General features: G+C 63.1%; 2 protein-coding genes across 4 annotated transcripts in view; one reads left to right on the top strand and one right to left on the bottom strand.

Annotated features, from left to right (window-relative positions):
- Positions 1 to 9,685, top strand: part of RADIL (Rap associating with DIL domain) — a 69,726-nt gene extending 60,041 nt beyond the window's left edge. For all 3 annotated transcript variants that reach the window (XM_023655187.2, XM_070230692.1, XM_023655188.2), the window contains 6 exons: positions 5,354 to 5,504; positions 6,609 to 6,799; positions 6,955 to 7,309; positions 8,195 to 8,334; positions 8,735 to 8,874; positions 9,346 to 9,685. In XM_023655187.2, coding sequence (XP_023510955.2) covers positions 5,354 to 5,504; positions 6,609 to 6,799; positions 6,955 to 7,309; positions 8,195 to 8,334; positions 8,735 to 8,874; positions 9,346 to 9,451 — 1,083 coding nt within the window. In that variant the 3' untranslated portion in view covers positions 9,452 to 9,685. The remainder of the gene's footprint in view (positions 1 to 5,353; positions 5,505 to 6,608; positions 6,800 to 6,954; positions 7,310 to 8,194; positions 8,335 to 8,734; positions 8,875 to 9,345) is intronic.
- A 2,906-nt stretch (positions 9,686 to 12,591) lies between these two features.
- Positions 12,592 to 23,976, bottom strand: AP5Z1 (adaptor related protein complex 5 subunit zeta 1). The gene is made up of 17 exons (XM_023655186.2): positions 23,818 to 23,976; positions 20,722 to 20,859; positions 20,428 to 20,614; positions 19,840 to 19,984; positions 19,623 to 19,735; positions 18,989 to 19,160; positions 18,490 to 18,630; positions 18,150 to 18,187; positions 17,707 to 17,869; positions 17,105 to 17,283; positions 16,203 to 16,345; positions 15,709 to 15,849; positions 14,902 to 15,013; positions 14,465 to 14,562; positions 13,748 to 13,880; positions 13,454 to 13,668; positions 12,592 to 13,196 (listed from the first exon to the last, which is right to left on the bottom strand). Exons 1-17 carry the CDS (start codon positions 23,856 to 23,858, stop codon positions 12,926 to 12,928), a joined length of 2,430 nt encoding a protein of 809 aa, XP_023510954.2. The 5' UTR covers positions 23,859 to 23,976; the 3' UTR covers positions 12,592 to 12,925.
- Positions 23,977 to 23,994: the final 18 nt, after the last annotated feature.

Below are 23,994 nucleotides of genomic sequence, written 5' to 3'. Positions count from 1 at the left end.
GAGAAAATTCAGAGACAGGGGACGTCTGGGGAGGGATCGCAGATTGAACATGAATTCAGTTTGCTTTCTCCCCAACCGTCACTAAACCAACGCACAGCCGAGCTTTGTAATGGCAGAGCCAGTAAGGACGGAGAAAACGGAGAGGGCGCAGAAACGACGTTTGGAGGCTGGAAGCAGAGGGCTGACTGGCACCTGCCTCGGCGGATCTGAGAGGCAGCCCCGTGTACCACGCAGCCACTGACGGGCTCAGGGAGCACGAGTGCCGGGTGCCTCTGGAGGCCGTGGTGGGGGTGGCCGAGGCGGAGGAGGAGCGCCAGGGACCTTGTGGAAAGCTCTAACGCCCTGGCTGCCCGGTGGGTCCAGTTGCTTGGGGTGAGGCTGTGCCTGTGCTGAGGGAGGAAGGAGGAAGACGACACATGAAGTCCTGTATCAGAGGGCCCCTGAAGCAGTGGGACGGAGGGGGACTGAGCCGCTGAGGGGCCCCAGGAGCTCGCCTGTGCTGCCTTTCCTGTGGGGCACTGGCATCGTCCAGGGCAGGATCTGTGTGAGGCCGAGGATCCAGGCTTCATCCAGGCAGGGGCCGGAGCTGGGGAGGAGAGCCCGCACAGCCGTGGCCACCTCATGGGCCAGAGAGACAGACGCGAGGTACTTGAGGGGCCTGAGTTGTGTGGTGGTTTCCCCTCATGACATGTGCCGAAATTCTGAAGCTCCAGGGCCTGGGATGGGAAGGGCTTTGTTGAAAGCAGAGTGGAACTGTGGTAGTCTCACAGTGCCGAGGAGCAAGTGTTAGTGTTCAGGACTCTGAGGGAGTGAGCACCAGGCTCTTGGCTGAAACCCTGGCAGCAGCATCAAGCAGAGACCAAGCTGCCCAGCGCAGCCCCCACCGGGTCCAGGTGGTCAGTGGCAAGGAAGATGCACACCACCAAAGCCTGTAGGTGCAGCTAAAGCAGTGCCAAGAGGAAAAGTTATAGCCTTAAGTGTCTATCTTAGAAAAAGCAGAAGGCTGAGGATGATGGTTGTGAAGCAAGAAAAAGTACAGCAAATCAAACCCAAGAAAGTACTAGAGAAGAGCCAAAATCAACGAAACAGTAAACACGCATACAACAGAGAAAAGCCAAATGCAGGGAGTGGGTTCTTTGAAAAGCTATTTAAACAGTTGAATAAAAGTTTGAAAAAACCAAGAGAGCCAGGAGTTGGTTCTCTGAAAAGTTTAATAAAAGTGGAAAACACTAACTGCCATATCAAAAATGAAGACGGTGACATCATTCAGATCCTACATTAAAAATTAGTAGCAATAATTTTATCTCAATAAAACGGGGAAAGTCTCTTTAAAGATTAATGGAGGATATTAAGACCAACTTTATGCTGATAAATTTGACAATTTAGACGAAACAAATAAGACAAAGAACACTTATTAAACTTGCTACAAGAGGAAATAGAAAATCTGAATTGTCCCGTATCTCTTAAAGAAACGGAATCTGTTATTTAAAAACCTCCCCACAAAGAAGATTTGAGGTCCAGATGGTTTCATTGCTGAATTGCTTTAAACATCAGAGGGAGAAGTAAAACCGTTATTACCCAAATTCTTCCAGAAACTAGGAAAAGAGGAAATCCCATCTCATTTTAAAACGCCAGCACAACCTTGATACCAGAACCTGAGAAGGAACCATACGAAAGGGAAATTACACACGAGAGATGAGCAGCTTTGCTCATCATCAGAGAAATGTCTCTCAAAACCACAGTGTTTTCCACACCAGAGACATCAGAATGGTTAAGATGAGAAAAGCCGGTACCATGCCCCCTGAGGAGGGTGCCCATGGACCGCACTGTGGGGGGCCGTGGGCAGTGCTGGAGCCGACCACAGGCACACACCCCACCCGGCACTTCTCCCGGTGGGCCTGCTTCTGTCTGCACTTGACACAGCAGGCAGGGATGGCACAGCAGCGCTGTCACAGCTGCCCCGACTGCCAGCCACCCCCGCTCCGCAGCAGCGTCGTGGATAAGTACGTGGTGGGACGCTCACTCCCAGGGCGTGCTGCCCGGAGCGGGCATGTGGCGGCCACTGTCACAGGCAGCAGCAGGCGCATGTGAAGCTCAGTGTTAAACCAGAGTCGGGCTCAGAGGCGCAGTGCCAGGTGCCCGTGGTCCAGAGCTGGAGCCGGGCCCAGCACCCCTGTGCTGCTGGAGGTTAGGACAGAGCCTGCCCCACAGAGGCCGCCGGGGCTGCTGCCTGGGCTCTGCCCTCGCCCTGGGCTGGGGACACAGGCGGTGCCCTTTGCGAACACTTAGCGAGCTGTGCACCCCGGAGCCGTGTAGTTCACTGGATGTTGCGCTTCCACACATAACACATAGGACCGGGGAGAGACAGCCGCAGCGGGCTCTCGGCTGCCCCTTCCTGTGCAGCTGGGGGCTGGCCCCGCCTCACCCCAGCAGAGGACCGGGGCTGGTTTTTAGAGCCTTGAAGACAAAGGGTCTGCCTGCGGAAGTCGGGACCTCATCCTGAAACAGGGGGCTTCCCAGTGGCTAGGTGCCCACCGAGTGCTGGAGTGGCCACCCGCTTGCCCCGCGTGGCTCAGGCCTGTGCCCGCCAAGCAGGAGGCGGCTGACTCGGCCAGCCTGGCAGTCAGGGACAGCCCAGGGGAGGACGGAGGACGCTGACACTGGGGCTTCACAGCGAACCAGCCAGGCCGGGGTGAGCTGAGCGGGCCTGGGGGCCAGGCCGGGGCTCAGGCTGGGCGCTGCCAGGCTGACTTGGCCCCCGCTCTAAAACAGCGTGAACTGCCTCCAGCACGAGAGACAGAAGTGGGAGCGAGGCTGGAGGAGACGCAGGAAGTCGGCACCCTTCTCCTGCAGGGCCGGGTACTACCTGTGTCAGGCTGCGGGCCACATGTGGGCTTCGTCCAAGATTCTTCTTTGTTTTTTTTAAGCCCTTTAAAAATGTGAAAACCATTCTTAGCCTGAGGGCCCTATACAAATAGGCCTCAGGCCCTGGTGTGCCTCCCCTGAAGCAGACTATTCAGAAGAAACTTAAAAAAATTTATGTTCTCATAAAGATAAGATATATCCATAAAGTAATCACAGGATTCTATAAATGAGAGAACAAAAAGAATTCTTGGAAATTAAAACTATGACAACAGGGGGCCAGCCCCGTGGCCGAGTGGTTAAGTTCGTGTGCTCCGCTTTGGCGGCCCAGGGTTCTGGCGGTTCGGATCCTGGGCGCGGACATGGCACCGCTCATCAAGCCATGCTGAGGGGGCGTCCCACACAGCACAGCCAGAAGGACCCACAGCTAGAATATACAACTATGCACTGGGAGCTTCGGGGAGGAGAAGAAGAAGAAAAAAGTATGACAGCAGAGGTGACACATTCAGTAGCAGGGTTGGAAGATAAAGGCAAGGAATCTCCCGGGAAGCAGAGAGATGCTGAGATGGAAGTGGGAGGCGCTCAGATGGTGGCGTCCTCCCGACACCAGCCCCGGAGACGTGGGGGAAGCGAGGATTCTAGGACCTGGAGAAATCACAGAGCCTCCTCCCGGCCAACAGGGCTTCCTGAACTATTGGGGTAGTGGGGGCCCCAGGGGCTGTCCTCGCCCCTGCCCCACGCAGCCTTAGGATGGCGATTGTCCCTTCAGTGTAGATGGCTGATAAGCACAGCACAGGCCTCTTGATGTTGGCAGTGAAATCAATGGAGGGAGAAATGAGAGAGAGAGGAAGAAAGGCAGGAAAATTAAAGGACCAATCAGTGAGGCCCAACGTCCAAACAGCAGGAGTCCCCAGGGAGCAGAGGAACCAGTGGCGAAGGGTGAAGATAAACCAGACCATTCCAGACCCGCAGGGCCTGAGCTGCCAGAGGGAAGAGCAGCCAGTGGGGGAAAGCACAGCGGCCGAAGCGGACTCCCACCCAGGCCAGCCTCAGGGACTCAGGGCAGGGCACGCAGAGCTGAAGGGGACTGCCACCCAGGCCAGCCTCGGGGACTCAGGGCAGGGCACGCAGAGCTGAAGGGGACTGCCACCCAGGCCAGCCTCGGGGACTCAGGGCAGGGCACGCAGAGCTGAAGGGGACTGCCACCCAGGCCAGCCTCGGGGACTCAGGGCAGGGCACGCAGAGCTGAAGGGGACTGCCACCCAGGCCAGCCTCGGGGACTCAGGGCAGGGCACGCAGAGCTGAAGGGGACTGCCACCCAGGCCAGCCTCGGGGACTCAGGGCAGGGCACGCAGAGCTGAAGGGGACTGCCACCCAGGCCAGCCTCGGGGACTCAGGGCAGGGCACGCAGAGCTGAAGGGGACTGCCACCCAGGCCAGCCTCGGGGACTCAGGGCAGGGCACGCAGAGCTGAAGGGGACTGCCACCCAGGCCAGCCTCGGGGACTCAGGGCAGGGCACGCAGAGCTGAAGGGGACTGCCACCCAGGCCAGCCTCGGGGACTCAGGGCAGAGCACGCAGAGCATCCCCGAGGCTCCCCTCCAGAGAAGAGAACCAGACCCGTCCCAAGGATCGGTGGTCAGAATGTTCCCGACGGCTCAGGGGCAGCACGGGAAGCTGGAAGACAGGAGCCGCCTTCCAGGATCGGAGCGAGTCAGCCTCCGGTCTGCAGGTGTGGACCAGCCACGTTGTCACGGAGCGTGACAACAGAGTGGGGACGCCTCACCACACACGAGGCTCCTGGTGCTCCTCCAGCGCATCCTGTTTGGGAAGCTCCTAGAGGCTCTGTCTCAGAAATGAGGGGGTAAGCTGAGAGAGCGTGAAAGGGGGTCCAGAAAACAAGACAGGAGAGGGGTCCCAGGATGACGGGGCGACGTCGCAGGGTGACTGCACCAGTATAATTAATGATATGCGTCCACCCTTCTCCTCCGGCTCGCACTGTCTGTCCTATTTAAGAAAGCTTTCCGCATCCTGGGCTCGGAAAGCCAGGCTCGAGTGTCAGCTCGATGACTCAGTTCTTGCCTCTACGCAGGGCTCTAACCTACTTGGTTTCCCTTCCGAGGTACGAGGCCAGGATCCTATTTCATCTCCACTTTCCCCGAGTCTCTTCCCTCACTTCTCGGCCATGAGAGGTGATGTGATGAGGGGCGGGTTTGGTGATCCGGGCACTCGGGGTGGTGCCCGCTAGCCTCTCCCGGGAACGGCCACTGGACGCCCACGAGGCAGTGGGGGTGAGCTGCCGCTGTGGGGCGGCCCCACTGCACTGACCTTGCCCCCTCATTGGCCTCACTGTCCTGTGCGGACACTAGGGGCCCGTGTGCTGGCCTGGAGCGTGTGGTCCAAAAGCCCCAGAGCACCGGAGGGCAGGCCCTCCCTGGGGTGGGGCGGTGCCCCCCCGGGGCCTTTGACCATGAGCTCCTTCTTGTCACCCAGATGAGCTGGGCAAACTTGCGGGCCGCGTTCCCCGCCCTGAGCCCGGCGCAGCTGCACCGGCTGCTGACTCAGTACCAGCTGGCCTCGGCCATGGGCCCCATGAGTGCGTGGGAGCCGGGTGCCCAGGACAGCGCTGATGCCTTCAAATCAGGTGAGCCCCCTCCTCGGGGCAGGAGCAGGGCGCCCTGGGGCCGGGGCGGGGGCAGGGGAGCCTCTGGGGGGACTTCCCTGGAGGTGCCCCCAGAGCATCTGGCACCTCTGCCCTGGGCCATCTGCCTCCTCGGTGCCCTGCCCTGTCCCCTACCTGGGGACCTGCGGACCTCCACAGCTGGGGGTCAAGGAGCCCACAGTTCATGGCCAGGTTCCAAGCTGCAGGCTCAGGTCAAAGGTCCCCCTCGCCCCTCATCCAGTCTGAGGCTGGGGCCTGACCCCATGCCCGGCCCACGAGGAAGAGAACGGGGTCCACACCGGGTGGCATCGCGCAGGCTGAGCACGCTTGCCACATAAGACACACGCGACACATGTGGATCCGGATGGACGTATATACGGGTGTACTTTCATAAGTTAGACACCCGCCTCTATCATTAGCATTACACACATCATAACAGGCACAGTGGGAAATTAAAGGGCCGTAGAAGATACAGACAGGACCAGGCTTCAAGTGCCTTCTTTGCGTGCCTGGGTCACCTGGGGCTTGGGTGGGACACAGACACTGTCTCTGAGGAGGACACTTGGGGCCCTCCCCATTTACGGGGTCATTTCCGAGGCCCGTGCAGGGCCGGCTCTGGGCCGAGCCGAGGACGCAGTGTGGGTGCCAGTTGTGCTGTCTGGAAGGTGCTCACGTTTGTCCAGAGATCCCCGTGCACACGGGCCGTGTGACCTGAGCGGGGATGTAGTCAGCATGGGCTCTGGGAGCCCCAGGAGGCGCAGCGTCGGCTCGGGGCGCAGAGGTTCAGGCTGAGCGACCTCAGGTGCCGCGCGGCCAGCAGGAGCTGGGGGAGTTGGGGGTGGGGCACAAGCTCCAGGTGCCAGGGCCTTGGGCTTCCTCCGGGGTGGTCACTGAGGTTCAGTAGGGACGAAAGCACAGTTTGGGTGGGTCACCCTGGCCTGGATGCCCCCCACCCATCTCCTGGGTAGGTCAACCTGCTGGTCCCTGGGTTCCCACGGCGTCGGGGGGGCAGGAGCATCTGGGCAAGCGAGGGGTGGGCAGCTACCCCTGGGCCGGGCCCTCAGGCTGTCCCCGTCCCCACCGCAGAGGATGTCCTGGAGTCCTATGAAAACCCCCCGCCCATCGTTTTGCCGAGCGAGGGCTTCCAGGTGGATCTGGAAGCCGACTGCCCGGACGACAGCATCTACCAGCACCTTCTCTACATCCGCCACTTCCTCTGGAGCCTGCGGAGCAAGCCCGGCCCCGGCGGGGGGCCTCCCCAGCCCGAGGGCCTTGAGGTACCGGCCGCCCCCGGGGCGGAGCTCAGGGGGGCTCTGGGGCTCCAGGGCCCCGGGAGTTCTGGGCGCTTTAGGTACGGCTGCCGCAGGCTGGGGCTCTCAGGTCTCCCCCCGCGTGGGAAGGCTGCTGCTTAGCCCTCCTCCTCTCCCACCAGGGCCCGCACCACCCCGCCCCTGAGGGGCACCCCGAGGGCCAGAGCTGCCCCGTGGCTTCCAGGGACCCCGGGAGGGGAGCCCGGGACGCTGGCCTGGTGCACCCGCTGCCTTCTGCTGTGGCTCCCCGGGCACAGGGCCCTCCGGGAAGGCAGCCTGGCCGCGTGAGCCGTGGGGGCCCCCAGGCCGGCCCCCCGCACACGGACTCCTCGTGCCTGCTCACGCCGCCCAGCACCCCACTCGGCCTCGAGCCCGCTGTCCCCGACTGGCCAGAGCCCGGCGGTGGCACCCGTGGGAACTCGCCCCTGGAATGGAGGAGGAACGGGCCCAGCGGCTCCCGCGGTGCCGCTCTGGAAGGTGAGGCCCAGCCCCTGGCCCCTCCCGGCTCCTGGGCAGGTCCTTCTGGGTCACTCCATCGCAGGGGCCTGGTGCACACTCAGCCTGGGCTTCCAGTACCTGCCACGAATGCCGGCAGCCCTGGGCGCCAGTCAGAAAGGCTCCAGGGCCCACAGGAGGGCGCAGGGCCGCTGGGCCACACGCAGCCGTCCGTCCGTGGGACTAAGAGAGTGGCTCCGCACAGGGCAGAGGAAGGGGACCCAGGTGATGTGTGCTGGGCTTCAGAGAAGATGCAAGGGCCAGGGATCCAAGGAGGAGGGGGAGGCAGGCCCAGAGCCCTCTGGGGGTGGAGGACCAGGAGGCAGGGTGAGTGTGTGTGGCTGTGTATGGGCATGTGTGCATGAATGTGTGCAAGTGTGTGTGTCTCTTGTGTGTGCACGTGCAGCTGGACGGGCTGGAAGGGCAGCGAAGGGCGGAGCAGCCCCTGGGCCCATGGTCCCAGGCACGGAGCTCGGTAGCGCGTGCTGACCCCTGCGTCCTCGGTGCTCCTGCAGAGGCGGGAGCAGCAGAGCTGGCGTGCTGGGCCTGGAGCCCCCAGGGCTGTCGGGAGGTGGCTCCACACCACACCCGGCTCTGCCTGATGCCCTGAGCAGAGCCCACCTCTCAGCCCCCTGGAAACAGCCGGCCTGGCCTGGGGCAACCGCAGGGGGACGGAGGGGCCACCCACAGATGGGCCCAACCCTGTCACCGACGTTCTGCCCCAACGGGCACCTTGCTGGGGCTATGAGAGCACTGTTCCCTTCGGAGCAGCCGCCGAGCAGGACGTCCCTGGGTCCTGACTCCTGGGACAGGCGCTGGCACGGCTGCCACAGCAGTCTCACCCACTGCACTGTTTCCCGCCCCCAGGAGGCTGTGCGGCGCCTGCAGACGAGCCCCCTCCAGTCCCCTCCAGCTGCAGCTCTAGCACAGATGACTTCTGCTACGTCTTCATGGTGGAGCTGGAGCGAGGCCCCTCAGGGCTGGGGATGGGCCTAATTGACGGCATGGTGAGTGGCATCGCCGCTCCCTGCAGGCCCCCGGCTCTTCCTGCTACCAAAGATAGGCCCACAGTGGCGTGGTCGCCGGGGAGGAATGTGGGCAGGCCCACCGAGGGCTTGGCACTGGGGTCCTTGGGGGGGAATCTCCGCATAATTTGAGCAAAGGGAAAGGTTCCCAGGCAGCAGCTGCTTCCCCCAACCTTTCATCTCCGCCTCCATCCTCAGACCTCGGGGTGTCTGTCCTGGGCCTTTGGGGACAGTGATGGCGTCCAGTGCTGTCCTTGCAGACCCACTGATGACCACATGAGTGAGCCCTGCCTTGGCCAGGCCAGGCCTCTCGGCCAAGGAGGGGACTGAGGTGGCCTTAGCTGGAACACCAGCATGTCCTGAGGCCTGTGCTTCTCCCCAGCACACGCCCCTGGGGGCCCCCGGGCTCTACATCCAGACCCTGCTCCCGGGCAGCCCTGCGGCGGCCGATGGCCGGCTGTCGCTGGGGGACCGCATCCTGGAGGTGAATGGCAGCAGCCTGATGGGCGTCAGCTACCTGAGGTACTTCCCCGCTCACAGCTCAGCCAGGGCAGGGCCACCGCTGGCCCAGCCTGGCTTACTCCTCCCCATCCCGGGAGAGGTCCTGCCGTTACCCTAGCATTCTAGAGAGGAACAAGGGAGGAGCCTCTGGCCTGGCTCCTTGAGGCCGCCTCTCCCTTCCCTGCCCTCGTTCCGGGGGGCGGGGGGCTCTGGACCAGGTGGCACAAGCTGCACCTCATGGATCTGTGATTCCTGCTGCTGTCACAGCTCAGGGGGCCCAGGGCTGCTGACTCTAAACACGTCGCCTGTGCTGTAGGAGCACCACACCCCTCCTGGAGGGAGGGAAGCAGGCGATGGCCGGGCCCTCACACACAGCCCAGGGTGACAGCTGGGGGTGGAGGGCGGGGTCCCCTCCGGAGGCTTGCCCACCCAGGGGCTGGCCCAGCCCCAGTGAGCTCATCTAGCCGCCCTCTGCCCCTCGCTGGGTTGCAGGGCTGTGGACCTGATCCGGCACGGCGGACAGAAGATGCGGTTTCTGGTTGCCAAGTCGGACGTGGAAACAGCCAAGAAGATCCGCTTCCGCCCACCCCCTCCCTAGGTGGCCCTGCCCCTGCGCCCCGAGGCTCGACCTGGCCGCCACCTCCTCCAGCTGGTCCCTGTGGTCCGTCCGTCACCTTCAGCACGGGCCGCTCCTCGCCCTGTGGATAATGTACATCTCAGTGTATATTTTATTTATATGACGGGTGACAGTCGTGCTGTTTGTTACAGAGCTTTATGTTTGGAGATTTTAATGGAGAAGCATAGATTCAATAAACTATCTTTCATATTCCTAGAGTGTGGCAGCATGCCAGCTCCCCTAGGGCCCAGAGGGGCTCCGGGGCTCCGGGGGACCCACTCCCCTGCCGGCCAGGGCAGGAGAGACCCCAGGAGGACACGAGGATCATTGTAATGGAGCCTGGGGGACACCCCAGGAGAAGGGCTGGAGCCCCCAGGCAGAGTGTAGTTTGTCTTGGTAATCACGTGCTCAGCACAGTCCTGAGAGGTTCCAGAAACCCCCGGAAGGTTCTAAGTGAGAGTTCGGACCCTCCCGGATCCCCAGGCCTCACGCCCCTCCCGATTCCCTCTCATCACTAAAGCTGCAGCTTGGCCCTAATACCAGGCTGGCCGGCCCCAGGCTCTTAATCTGCTGCCTGGCTGGCGTCCACCTGGTGGCCGCCCCTTCACCCCGGCAGAAGGCCCACCCCCTCCGCCAGCAGGCAGCCATGCGCATGGCCGGGGGCAGGGCCGTGTTGGCGTCAGGGTGATGGCGTGGCTCAGACACCTCCACCCTGGGCATCTTCAGTTCGGTGGCCCACATGTGGACGGCACCCGAATTCTCCTCACAGTGCTCAGATCTCGCGGCCGGGCTCTGGACCAGGGTCCTCCCCTTTGACATGAATAGAGAGACCCTGGGGACCAGCGGGTCCCGGCCAGTCAGCTGCAGACGCACCCCTCACGTGGAAAGGGCCTCCTGGAGCAGCCCGGCTGCGAGGAGCCATGTCGGAGTTCTGTCCCAAGCCTGGACCTGCAGCTCGGTGCTGCCCCTGCTCACGCTGGAGAGAGGCGCCTGCGTGTGGGCCTTGGGCTTTCGTGGCAGTTCCACTGAGGCACCAAGATTGCAGCCACCACTGAGTTCCCAAAATGCTGGATAAAATGCATCTTTTAAAAAGTCATTTTGAACATATCATTGAACTCAAAAGAAAAGAAAGCCTTAGAACCCAAATTGAAAAGATGGCCCAAGTCGAGAGAGGCTGGCAGTGGGCCAAAGGCCTGTGGAATTCGTGGCTACAATTCTCCACTCCTCTGCCTGGTGGAGGTGACGGGGGCTCAGCCGTCCCAAGCTGCAGGCGAGTGGGGGACCCCGTAACTCCCGAGTGCCCGAAGGGCTGGGCCCCGAGAAAGGGGACCTGAGCAGAGCTCACGTGTGCAGAGCACGCCTGGCGCTTCACGGGTGTGAACACACTCAGGGCGCACGGCAGTTCTCTGTGGTGGCGGGTGCTGTGACTGTCCCCATCTTTCAGACGAGGACACCAGAGCAGGGGGCTGTGGTCGTCTCCCTCAGTCAGCATCCTCACAGTAATGCTGCCAGAAAAACCACACAGCTCGGCGTCTGAAAACAGCGTGTCCTCTCGCTCAGCGGCTGGAGCTGGCTGCACCGGCCGGGGAGGGGAGGCCAGGGCTGTCCCCACGCGGCCTGTCCTCTTGGACCTACAGGTGGCAAGGACTAGAGGGCAGGAAGGCAAGCCCGCCACCAAGCACATTTCAAGCCTCGGTCCCTTCTGCTGCCTCCTGATGGCCAAGCCCACGGCCAGTGGGCGGGGAGGCATCTCCCCCAATGGGGCCGCTGCGCGCGGGTGTGGACCGCACCGCGCCCCAGGGGAGGGAACACGGACACCCGTGATTCATCTTCCTCTTGGTAGGAGCGAACCGCCACAGGGTTTGAAGTCGGGCTATTTGACTCTGAACCGAAAGTCGGCCCTCAAAGGAAATGGGAAGGGAGAGTTTCTGGATGGGCCTTGGCTGTCTTCACAAACGAGTTCTGATGCGGGCTTGCGAGCCAACGTACAATCATCATAATCTGAAAACACCCCAAGTCGAGCTTAATTGAAAGTAGCTCCCCAGGCATCTGGCACAAGCGACAGAGTTATCTCCAGATGAACAGACCTCAGTCCCGAGGGCCGTGCAGGGTCGGGCGGGCCGGGGTCTGCGCGTCCGGGGCACTCGGCGCGGGGGCTCGCAGGCCGGCGCCGCCGCATCCCGGGAGGGTCCGCGGTCCTAGGGAGCTGCCGCACCGGCGCTCGCCTGCTCGGCCCCGCGCGCCTCACCCCACGGGACGCCGGGCAGGGCAGGGGCGGCGCTCCCCGCCAGCTCCGCGGTCACCGCGGGCCCGGCCCACCCGCCTTCTCCGCCCCCGCCTCTTCCCCGCGCTTCCTAGGAGCCACGCGGCGGGGGGGCGGGGCGAGGGGCGGGGCGGAGCCTGGGGCGGGGGCGGAGCCTGGGGCGGGGCCAGAGCCGGGCGGGGCGCGAGGCTGGTGGTGCAGCAGCACCACCTAGTGGCCGAGGCCGTCCCCGCGCCGGGCGGCTCTGATCCACAGGCGGGAAGCGGACTCGACCCCCAGTGGATGGAAGCGGTGGGGCCGGGGCCGGGGACACGCTTCTTGCCCTTCCACACCCAGCGGGTCTGCCCCGCTTGGATATTACCAAAGCGACCCGGCTCGGCTCTGGACCAGGCTCGCGGCCGCAGGTGTCAGGGGCTCCGTGAGCCCCACCGCGGGAGCACCCCCCCTTGGTTGGCCTGCCCTCCCTCCTAGTGGCAGGAGGCTGCAAGGCCTGCAGAGGTGACAGCCACCCTGCAGGTCTCGGAGCTCCAGCCTTGCATCTTCAGGTCATTCAGGAACTCGAGGAGGTGACTGAAGAACACTGAGCGAACGCATTTCCCCAGGGGTAGCGAGCACCTCTGGGAGACTCACGCTCCTTCCCTCCTGACAGCCTGTCTCAGTGAGCTGTTGTTTCTGGGACATCGAGGACACCAGGGTGGCCTTACGCGTCGGCACTGAGTGGGAAGGGACAGCCCCAGGGCGTCCAACCTGGCCGCGCGAGGGCCCCTGACGTGCCCACAGCCAGCTCTCCGGGCCCAGCAGCACGACCCACACCCGGCCCTCTCCCCTGGGTGCAGGGAAAGGGAACAGCCTTGCCTTGTTCATGCAGATCCTTGTTAAAGGGGATTTATTTTTGCTGTACCTCTTCTGGCCCCCAACTGCCCCCAGACAAGGAACAGCAGGACACAGACCAGGCAGCTGCCGTCCAGCTAAAGCCACGAGTCAGAGCTGTCGCACCACACAGCTCAGCATGTCACAGGAGAAAGGGTTTACAGACACAAGCACCCATGCGTGTGCACGGGACAGCCCCGCCCAGCACTGAGGACCAAGACCCCCCAGCCTCCTCCCTGGGCCTAACGCCCTCCTCATTTCCTCTCGGATCACAAAGCCTCAGCCTGCCCTGATTCAGGCTCTCAGTCCTGGTGGCCGTCCTCTCACCCCGGCAGGAGGCCCGCCTCCTTCTCCGCCAGCCGGCTGACGGTGCACAGGGCCAGGGGCAGGGCCGTGTTGGTGTCGCGGTGATAGCGGGGCTGGGACACCTCCACGCTGGGTGTGAGCACGAACTGGGCCACGCTGGGCATCTTCAGCAGGTTCAGCAGCTCGGTGGCCCGCGTGCGGACGGCGCCCGCGTCCTCCTCACCGTGCATGGAGCTCGTGGCCGGGCTCTGGGCCAGGGTCCTCATCTTTGACAGGAACAGAGAGACCCTGGGGACACGGGGGGCCCCAGGCCAGTCAGCTGCAGACATACCCCTCCCGTGCAAAAGGGTCTTGTGGAGGGGCCCAGCCACCCGAGACACCCAGCTAGTGTGGCTTTAGCTCGGGGAAGTGGGGTGACAGTGCTGACACAGCCCACGCCACCTGCGCCCACCGGAACCTTGTGCTGCTGACCCTGTGTCCGGGCGCCTGGGCCAGGGCAGACCCCTGATCCCTTGTGCTTTCCCCATGGGGACCCTGACCGGTACCTGGGGATCAGGTCTTGGCTCCGGGAGGCCAGCTTGGTCAGCGTTGTCATGAGCACAGTGATGACCTGGGGTGGACACTTGGGCAGGGTGGCAGAGGGGCGGGACTGGGTGACCTCGAACAGCAGGGCCTCCAGGCCTTCAAAGAACTTGTTGATCTGCTCCACGGTGCAGCGCCGGTCCCAGGACACCGAGAGGTACTCGCCGATGGCCCACACCTGCGGGGGCACAGCGCCTCAGCCCCCGGCCGGGCCTCTGGGGTTGGGAGAGAGCCGGGCGGCAGCAGGGTGGCCTTACCACGGAGGTCAGCATGCTCCCTGTGCCGTGGATGCCGCGCCCGCTGCCCACGAACTCCAGGAGCTCCTTCGCCAGCTCGACCACCAGGGAGGGGTGCAGCTTGCACAGGACCAGGAACTGGGAGCTCAGCACCCTGCCGGGAGGACACTCGTGGGCTGCGGCAGGCCCCTCGAGACCCCAGACCCACGGCCCCCCATCCAGAACAAGAAACAGGGGCGGACAGGACAGCCTCGTTCGGCCCCTGAAGTAACCTATGGCCCACTGGGAGGAGGCTGGGCCGCTCTGTACTCAGTCCAAGGCCCGAGATGGGAGTGGGGACATGCCTGCTTGTATCAGGCCCTCAGAAAGGGTCACAGATGGTCTGAAAACCTCCACGGAAGAGGGACTTAGGCCAGTGCTGAAGATAACAGGCTTGAGAGAGGAGGGACGGACACAGGAACATTCTGGATTGGGAACAGGGGAGTCTGTGCAGTGACCCAGGAAGCACCCGGGCTGGGTCTGGGGGGGGTGCTGGGGGTGGCAGGATGTGAACTGCTGGGGACAGCTGGAAGAGGGGCCGAGGCCCCGCCCAGGGAGAGCGGTGCTGCAGTGACCCCAGGGAGAAAGCGGGGAGTCGGGGCTGTGCCGAGCAAGTTGTGGGGTCAGGGAAAGCTCCAGGGCCGTGGCCCTCGAGCTGTGGGAGGGGTGAAGCCTCACAGGCCGACAGCGGGGACACACCTGTGTACTCGGGCTTCGTACTGGGGGACCTGGAAGAGTGAGTCGCTTCTCTCCAGGAGCAGCAGTGCCAGCTGGGTGGTCAGGGCCCCGTCGGCAAACTGCGGTCCAGAGCGAGAGGCCGGCTCAGTGCCACCCCAGCCAACAGCATCTTCTGCCGCAGCCACTCTGGCCCTGGCTCTTTCCGCCCGCCCCGGGGCTGCTCACGTGCCCCCTGTCTGGGGCGGGGCCGGGCCAGATGGGAGGGACAGGACCCTGGCCGGGGCTGGCCGGTGCAGCCCTTGCACGGGGACTCCCACGATCCTCCGCAGATTAGCCTTTCTTGCCACCGGGGCAGCTGAAGCTCAGCAAAGGGTGAGGGCAAGGCCACAGCCCTCGCTCTGGGCAGCCCCTCTGCCTGGGGGTGTGAGGCTGGGGGATGGGGCCTACGGGGGGCTCACCTGGGTCACCGCCGAGAAGAAGGCCTGGAGCAGGGTGGGCACCGCCTCGGCGCACTGGACCACACGGGCACAGCCGGCCAGGGGCTGCAGCAGCTGGTGGAGCGGTGCTAACCTGGGGACACAGGTGGTCTGCTGAGCGCCACCCCCACCGCCCCTGGCCCAGCGGTGCCCACGGATTCGCTCTGAACACGGGGACCGGGTGAGCCCCAGGCCGGGGCTGCAGGAAGGGAGGCGGCCGGTGGGCTGTGGCCTGGACTGCGATCTGACAGTGCCTGCATCACCTCATCAGAGGAGGTGGCTCTGTCACCATGCGCATCCCACGCTGCCGAGCCTCACTCCTGTCATCAGCCACTCGCTTCTCCGGGCAGCCCTGTGTCCACGGGACATGGGCAGGGCTGGCACAGGGCTGCCGCTGCCCGGGCCTGGGGTCAGCAGGCCTGTTCCAGTCCTGGCCATCCTGCTCCTAAGCTGTGCTATGCCTCAGTTTCTCCCTGTCGAATGGAGTCCACACAGCGCCTATCTCGTGGGGTTATGAGGACTGAATTGGGAACAGAGAGCTGAGCACGAGGCCCGGTGCCCAGCGAGTACTTGGCGACATGGCCAGCGCCTGTGTGGTGGGGTGCCAAGGCTGTCTCTCCAGGTCAGCAGGCGCAAGGCCCAGGGTGGCGACGAGGGCCTGGCTGCCCCAAGAGTGGGCTCCGGCTGCGCAGAACCCTCAGGGTGCTCTTGAGCCCTGAGCGGGGCCGTGGGGCCTGCGGCGCCCAGCAGTGAGGCCCACCCTGGGGTCCCCGCCCGAGCAGCCCCCACCTCTCTGTGGTTCCTGCGGCCTGAGCACGCAGCAGGTGCTGGAAGAGACCCTGGAACCGTGAGTCGCGCAAGGCCTCCAGGCAGGCGGGGGTCCTGAGGGAGGCGTCCCAGAGCGGCCTCTCAGATGCAGCCTGTGACAACCTGTGAGGGGACAGCCACCAAGGCCGGGCTGACGTTACGGTAACTCCATGGTGCCCTGAGTCAGCGATGAGCCCCCGGGTAACCAGGAAGGGCCTGGGGGTCTGGCGCCCACAGGGTCGGGCAGGGGCCCGCTGAGTGGGAGACGGGCTGAGGGCTCCAGGGCTCTGGGGCTGCGTCTGTGGGCGACCAGGAGCCACAGAGAGGTGCTCAGCCTGGCAGGCAGCTCACTCCACACAGCAGAGAGGAGCCGGGGGAGAGAGAAGGAGGACCGTGCTGGCCGGGCAGGGGGACCGGTGAGGAGGGGCCGGGCATGCACAACCAGGCGGGGCTGGCAGTGGGGACCAAGAGGTCACCTGAGCTGCAGGTCCAGGGCCGCGGTCAGACAGGGCAGGTCCAGCAGCGTGTGCAGCATCTCCACAGCCGTGCCGGCGTCGACCAGCGACGGGAGCAGCGCCACAAACTCAGAGGTGAGGGGTGGGCTGTTCCAGGCCAGGAACTGCGGGGACAAGCAGGGCAGCTCGGGTGGGAGCCGGGAGGCCGAGGGTGGTGTGTGCAGCCCAGCAGCAGGCGCCTAGGGGCCGGCTGCAGAGGGGGAGAGCCGGTCATGACCTCACAGCTGCCGTCACGGGTGCGCTGCCATCTGGCAGGGGGCGTCTGCGTTGGTCCCTCCACCTTGCCATGTTTCACTGTGACCCATGTGTCTGAAAATACCCCTTCGATTTTTTACTTCGCTGTTCTTTTCGCTTCTGCGTTCCCTTTCGGACCAACAATTAAATCAGTCACTTTCCACTTCTCATCGCTTTTCTCTGATTAAAGGACAAAGTCTCCAATTGATTTTGAAAAGGCCATGTGGTGACGTGCCAGTCCCCAAAGAGCCATCAAAAGCCACCAGTACCAGAGGGTTGAACACAGGAGGCAGGGCTCCCAGGTGGAGATCCGAGGATGCTCAATCCGCACGGATTCTGTGGGCGCTAACCCACAGTTGGGCCCTACGATGCCTGCCTAAGGAGGATAGGCGCGAGGCTCCCCTGACGGCCACGCTGTCTATACGTCATGTGTGGACGCCCGGGCCGCCCACACCTCTCTCTGCCCTGTGGTCCAGGCCACCTCCCCCGAGGCCTGGGAGCCACCAGGCCCTGTGGTCACAGCCAGGACCCGCCCGGAGGCCCCGAGGGCAGAGGGGAGAGCCGGGGGCCCAGCGCACCCCCGCCCCAGCCCCCAGCTCCCGCCCCGGCCCCAGGACAATGGCACGTGCCTTGAAGAGATTGGGGAAGCTCAACTTGAGGATGCCGAGGCTTCTGCCGAACAGGGGGAGGTTGTCCCTGCAGAACTGGACGAACTCGAAGGCCAGCATGGGGCTGTGGAAGAGCTCGGAGGGGATCCTGGTGAACAGGTGCTGGTAGATGGCTTCGGTGTCCACGGCGGCTGCCTCCCCTGAGAGGCACGGGGGCCAGGGAGTCAGGGCGGGAGGGCCGAGGAGCAGCCGGCCCGACCCGTGGATGCCTCTCCTGCCAGGGGTGGGGGGGGGGCCTGCAGTCTCGGGCCAGGCTCCACGGCCACGAGTGTCACCCAGCCACGCCTAGCAACACGATGTGACCGTTCTCAGGAAGGGGCTGGTTTCACGGCACCTTCCGGAAACTGTCAGGAACTCTCACGGCAAAGAGAGTTTTGAGATCGACACAAAATTGACGGCATTTGAATTCCCTGCGTAAACGCACTTCACAATCCCCACCCCCAAGCCCCAGCCGCCCAGTGCTGGCGGTCCAGTGGGTCAAAGCAGCGCTGACCAACAGACAAAGGGAGGAGGGGGGCCACGCGCAGAGAGGGCCGCCCCGGGACTGGGCCGAGGGGGCTCACCGTGGTTCAGGAAGAACTGGGCGACGGGCAGCAGCGCCCGCACGCACGCCGGGTCCCCACAGAGCCGCGCGTGCAAGGCCTTCAGGCAGGAGAGGGTGCGGTACAGGAAGGAGGGGTCCTGCCTGCAGAGCACGTCCAGCACCAGCACCGCCTCCACCAGGCACTGCGGGGACGCCCAGGCTGCTCAGAGGAGCCGGTGCGAGCCCCTGCCCGCCCCCTGCCCCCCGGCCCTCCTGCCTCCCTGGTCCTTCCAGCCCCCCAGACCCCTGCCTTCCTGCCCCCCCACCCCGGTCCTTCCAGCTCCCCAGCCCCCCTGCCCTCCTGACCCGCCTGGTCCTTCCAGCCCCCCTGTCCTCCTGCCCCCAGGTATTTCCAGCCCCCCTGGCCCCCGGTCCGCCAGCCCCCCTGCCCCCCATTCTTCCCCCGCCCCTCTGGGCACCTACAGCTTTCTGCAGGTCAGCATCTCCCTTCCTCAGGGCTCCTGGGGGAGGAAGAAGGTTATCTGGTCTCTGTTTCAGCATCACAGGCCAATGAGAAGGCACACTGTGTTCTGGCAGCTGGAGGAGAGACCCCACCACCGGGAGCAGAGGAACAAGACAGGGCTAGCAAAGAGCCGCCCCTCCCAGGGGAGCTGGAGTCTGATGCCTGGTGGGCTGGGGACGCAGCCCAGAGGAGCCCAGGACGGGTGCTGCCCAAGGCCGAGCTCCCGGGGCTTGATGTCAGAAAACAGCAGCCGCCCTGGAGCAGCTGAGGCAGCCCCCGCGGAAGGGCCCCGGGACTCACGGCGGTTACTCTGCTCGATGAGGCGCTGGCAGTACTCAAAGGCCTTCTCCCGCAGCCGCTCCTGGGGGGGCAGCAGGCGGCTGGCGGTGGAGGCGGCCGAGAGCACGGACAGGGTGGAGCCCTCCAGCTCCGACCTGTCGTCTGGAAGAGAGGACAGGCGCTCAGCAGGAGAGCCTGCGAGGACCGGCCGGCCCGGCCCGAGGGTGGGAAGAGAGCCGCCGTTGCAGGTGACACGGCACTGGGCCCCTGCCTGGCCTCGGCCACCGTCACCCTCATCTACGCCCTCAGTGACACTGGGTTCCCCCCAGGGGTCCAGACGGTCTAAACCACCGGCCGCCGTGCAGAGGGGGAGTTCAGTGAAGCTGCCCGAACAACGTTGTGACCTCTGCCCCTACAGGATAACTCTGGCTCCCGACATATCTGGGAGCCTAGCGGCTCAGCCAAGCGGCCAACATAACCCAGGGATACCCGGGTCCCCCAGCCCCAGCCCGTGGCCCACCTGTGTCGGGCGCGCTGGGGCCGCCCGGGGGGCCGCTGTGCAGCAGCCACGCCCGCAGCATGGAGAAGGCCTGCACGTTCAGCCACTGGTCCTCTGTGAAGTGCTGGCCCGTGGACAGCACCGTGAAGAAATCTGTGGCCACCGCCCCGTCCACCTCGGTGACAGGGCCCGGCTGCGGGAGGCAAGGAGGGATGGGGGGTGTTGCAGGACCCCTGGGCTGGGGGCTGTGGCCGGGAAAGGCCGCAGGCTCCCAGGTATTTGGGAGGGCCAAGACGAGGCTGCGTGTACCCCTGCCCGGCCCTGTCCTTGCACCAAACTGGGCGTCCACACTCTTCTAAAACTAGAAGCGCCCACCCTTTGTAAGGCGCGCACACACCGGCATCTGAGTTAACAATATGGCCCTCCGTCGGATAAGTGAGCCCCACCAACAGGCTCCGGGCCTCAACAGGCACCGCGTCATGGGCTGGGGGGCTGTGACCCCGTGTGACCCAAAGCACCGCCCCCTCGCCCGCCTGAGGAGAATCAGAAAGGAGGGATCATTCTGGAACCAGGGCAGGAGGCGCCAGGACCCTGTGGGCAAGGCCGGCAACAGCGGCCGAGGGACAGGGAGGTTCTTCCAGCGTCTCCTGCTCACCTGCCGGCCCCTGGGCGTGGAGAAGAAGCCCCCCGTGGAGTGCGCCAGCCCTTGCTGCAGGCTGGCATAGCGGAGCCAGTCCACCAGCCGCTTGCTGAGCAGGTTGGTCTGGTCTGGGGGGGAGCGGGGAGGGGTCAGTGCCGTGGGAACCAGCTCCATCCCACAGACTCTGCCAACAGAGGCCATGCCCTCAGGCCTGCCCGAGGAGGGTGAATACCTTCCTGGAGGGCGCCAGGGGCGAGGCCAATGACCTTCGTCACAACGGGAAGGAGGGGCCTTGGACTGGGCCCCTCCGGCTGCCGGCTCTCGAGGACTCGGAAGACGTGCTGGCCCACGCTTCTGACCTCCTGCTGTTTGTCACCCTGCAAACCCAACGCAGGTGGAATGTGACTCGCCTGAGAGCTTGAAGGACAGGTCTTTTCCTCTGAAATCTCGGGAAAGGGGACTGCCAAACTCTGACGGCTGCCGCTCTATCAGTGTCATTGATGTCACAGTGCCACCTCTGATGGTGCGGCCTGAATTAGCCTTCAGAGTCCCAGCTACTTCCCTAGAAAGGAGGGGGAAGGTGGGGATGGGGAGGGTGAGGAGGCAGGTGTTTCTGCTCATTCCAGATGAATCCGAGCGCCGGGTGTCCTGCCACAGCCGAGGCAGCCATAAAAACGGTCAAAGGCAAGGGGAAGCCAGACCGAGCCCGCCCGCGCGGCAAGTCAGCTCCCCTTTGGGGACCACAGGCCGGCCTGCGGGTTCTCTGAGGCCCCAGGGCCAAAAGGGCAGGCAGCCGAGTGGATGGTGACAGTCGCGTTACCTGGGCCAACAGCACAGAGGCCACCAGGCTCAGTTGCCGCGCATTCTGCACGTGCTCACAGGACAGACGCAGGCTGTCGCAGGGCGATCTCTCTCTCAGGATGGCGGCGCAGAGAAGCTGGAGCTGCTCGGGGCATGCGGGCGAGCAGAGCGTGGTCTGCAGCAGGTCCACACACGTCTGCTCCAGCCTGGGACGGCGAGACCATGGCGGGCGGCACGTCACACCACCGCAAGAGCTCCCGGACGGGGTGCCCCTGCCTGGGGCCTGCCACACCCCAGAGATGCTCACACTCACCTCCTGCTGTATTTGGTGGCCGAGACGATAAGGAAGAGCCTCTGCAGGGCGTCAATGGCCTCGGGCCCCACGTCCTCCTTCTGCAGCAGCTTGCTGACCCGGGAACAGAACTTCTTCAGCTCCTCATCTGGGATCTCCCTAAGCGAAGAAGACCGTGTCAGCGACCTGGCATCGAGGGACCCAGAAAGGCTGCCTTGAGCTGCAAGAGAATGACTCTCGGGCTGGGGGAAAATCCCCACTGAGCAGAGCAAGCTGGGTGTCGGGAGAGGAGAGCGACCACCAGCCCTTGACGCCTCTGTACTCAATCCACCAGCTGGCTCCCTGACCCGGCCCCTCGCTCCCTGGGACCCAGGATGTACGGGGACACTCCTGCCCCTGCCGGGCAGGGCTGTTGGGGAGACCATGGCCCCAGCAGTTTGCGACGACAAACCTCATTAACAGAGGCCTCACACATTCAGACTGTGTTCTCTCAGGAGCAGAAGTAAATCGATTGACTTTAGGAGTCTCATCCAAAAGTAAGGGAAATTTAGTCTAAGACAAGTTGCTTTTCATAAGATTCCTTCAGCGAGCCTTTCACCTCTGGGAACAAGACTCAAATCTTACATATTAAAGGATAAATATTATGATGCATGGTAAGACAAGCCAGTTATGGTTTCTGACTCTAAGACTTAACCTGTTTAGTTAAAAAATGGAGCCACTGAGCATCGATGAGGTAAGATACTGACAACGTCTCCAACAGGAAACCTGGTTGTAGGTTTCTATTTCAGTCCAAAAGGCAAGGAAAGGTAACTTGCCAACAAGTCACTGTTCTAGGGACCTCTGGGGGCTCTCAGAGAAGCCCCCACCCAGCTGTGTCCTCACCCACCACCCCCAAGCTTGAGCTCAGGAATCCGGAGTTTTGAACCAAGAGAAAGGGTGTCCCCTGCCTCTGGGGCTGATGAGAAGGTTCGGGGAACACCTGGAGCTGGGGGCCTGGGGTGGCCTCTTGTGTTTCCTGTTCTGACTTGAAGGCTGGCAGGTAACCCCCATGGACTTCCCACCACTCCTCAACACTGCCACCCCCCGCCCCCCAACCCCCCGCCCCCCGCCCCCCAACCCCCCGCCCCCCGCCCCACAGTCTGCATTGTTTTAGCTCATTTATCCAGAGTTGGGTCCAGTCACCCACAATCTAAAGAAAAGGCACACGCAGGCGAGGAGAGGGAGACAGCAAGATGAGAGGCCGGGGCCAGGTCTGCTTCCGACTGTGACAATGAGACGGAGGGAGCAGCTACCAGACTGTCTCGCAATTATGATGGAGAACCTTTCCCAGAACGGTGGGACCCCTCATCCCAAATTAATCCCGTCCAGGACACTCTCCAAATCACAAGATTCTTCCTAAAAGGCCAATCTGCTCAAACCCTTGGCTCCCCGCTGCTTTCAAACCCACACTCGTACGGACGCCACCAGCCTTGCAAGGCCCGGCCCTCCTCACTCCTTCAGGAGCCGACGAGTCCTGTTCCTCCTGCTTCTGACCCTTCGCACCGACCCTCTGCCTGAAATGCTCCTGACTCCTTCCCGGGCTGGTAATGCCTCACTCGAGCTTCTGATTAGTTGTCCTGCGCTTCTGGAAACTTCCCCTGACCTGGTGCACTCCCCTTTCTTCCCTTATTCTTCAGCTTACAAGAAATGCTTCTGATGACTTTTCCCGCCCCTGCTTTCCATCTCTGAAAAATTGAGGGAAACTAAAATTCACTCCAAATCCCAACTCCCACAGCTTAGCCATTTAAAGTGACACCAAAAATCACAAGTTTCATTAAAATAAAATATATAGTGGAAACTGGTAAGAACTGATAGTTTTTAACTCTCCTCAAATCTAACAGAGAAACTGTATACCTCATACGTTTTACTTACAGATATTTACCCATGCCCTACCCTCAACCCACCCAAGACAGAGCAACAGAAATACAAAGTTGAATAGTGAGGGCTCTTCCTTCTGCCTTTCATTCCCTGAATTTGTGACCTTGAGCGGAAGGTGAGTTGGGAGGGGTCAACCCGATGGGGCTCTGAGTGGGTCTCAGTTCTCACCTGCCTCTTGGCAAGGACTTTGGGGTGAACCTGCTGCATGTTGAGTGAGATGCTAGAATTGAAAGATATCTATTTTTTCACTTAACACAGCCCCTAAATTTAAGTGAACTTGAATTGGAATACTGGAACCTGAATATTGGACTATTTCTCCAATATGGAAAAACAGACAGACGACGTTGGACTTATTGGGAGATGGTGCTGCAAATCCATGAAATGCTTCCCTAACAGACTTTCAAGGCTTGTTTTGACCATAGACTTTTGCCCTGTCCACAGCCTTTAGACCCTAATGTGCATTCAAGATCTTGCCGCCCTATAATCACAGCAGCCGCGGCCATCCAGTCTTTCCCACCCACTGGTCCAGCTCCGAAGCCTGCTTTTCAGGTTTTTTTTTTTTTTTTTAAAGTTCACCAGGGGCTTGTGGTTCTGGCTGCATTTTCCTCTTTTACACAAGTACCCTCAAGTCTTAGGCTGTCTGATGGACTGTGGGGTTTTGGTTCTAGCCTACATTCTGCTTTCTCCCACTACTGGTTAGCTGGTGAGGAAGGGGCTACTGACTAGTTAGGGGAGCCCAGAGTCAGCTCCCCGCTGGAAGACCACTCAGGGCGTCCTCAGGAGAGCGATCTCTCTGGATCACAAAACCCTCCACGGCTCCCCGAAGCCCTCGGAGGGTTCCAACTCCTGAGCTTGGCGCACGGAGCTCGCACGGCTCACTCCAAGCCCCCGAGCCTCTCTGCAGCTTTGCGCTCCCGACCTGCAGCAGCTGACAGCTCCTGGCTACCCTGCTTCCTGCCTTTGGCCAATCAAGCGGCGGGTCCCACACCACTCCATCGCCACCCATCCACCGGGGCGCTGCTCCGGCGCCACCTCCTCCGGGGGCCGCTCGACCCTCGCGGGCCTCCTCGCCCCGAGCCTGGCCGGCGCGGTCTCCCCGTCCCCGCCTGGGGAGCGGGAGCAGGCGGCCTCCTGGGAGTCGCCGCGCCCCGGCCCCGCGCTCAGGCCGCCCCCGGCGCCCCCCAGGAAGGGCCGGCGCACCTGGCCTGTCGGAGCAGACTCTCCGCCCCCGCCGAGAACATCCCGCCGCAGCCGCCGGGAGCCGGGAGCCGGGAGCCGGGAGCAGGGCGCAGGGCCGCAGCACCGCCGGCTTCCGGGTCGCGTCACGTGCCGCGTCACGTGGGCGGGCCGCCGACCAATGGGCTTGGGCGGGGCTTC

This window comes from Equus caballus, chromosome 13 (genome assembly GCF_041296265.1).
Source record: "Equus caballus isolate H_3958 breed thoroughbred chromosome 13, TB-T2T, whole genome shotgun sequence".
Lineage (NCBI taxonomy): Eukaryota > Metazoa > Chordata > Mammalia > Perissodactyla > Equidae > Equus > Equus caballus.
Note: the sequence above shows the minus strand (reverse complement) of the source record. Positions and strands in the feature narration are given on the sequence as shown.

Excerpts from the sequence above, each read along its gene's own strand:
- AP5Z1 (XM_023655186.2), bottom strand. The coding sequence starts at position 23,858 with ATGTTCTCGGCGGGGGCGGAGAGTCTGCTCCGACAGGCCAG. Across the intron at positions 19,161-19,622 it reads CCACGCCCAGGGGCCGGCAG|CCGGGCCCTGTCACCGAGGT; the intron begins GTGAGCAGGAGA and ends TGCCTCCCGCAG. Across the intron at positions 13,669-13,747 it reads GGAGCATGCTGACCTCCGTG|GTGTGGGCCATCGGCGAGTA; the intron begins GTAAGGCCACCC and ends GTGCCCCCGCAG.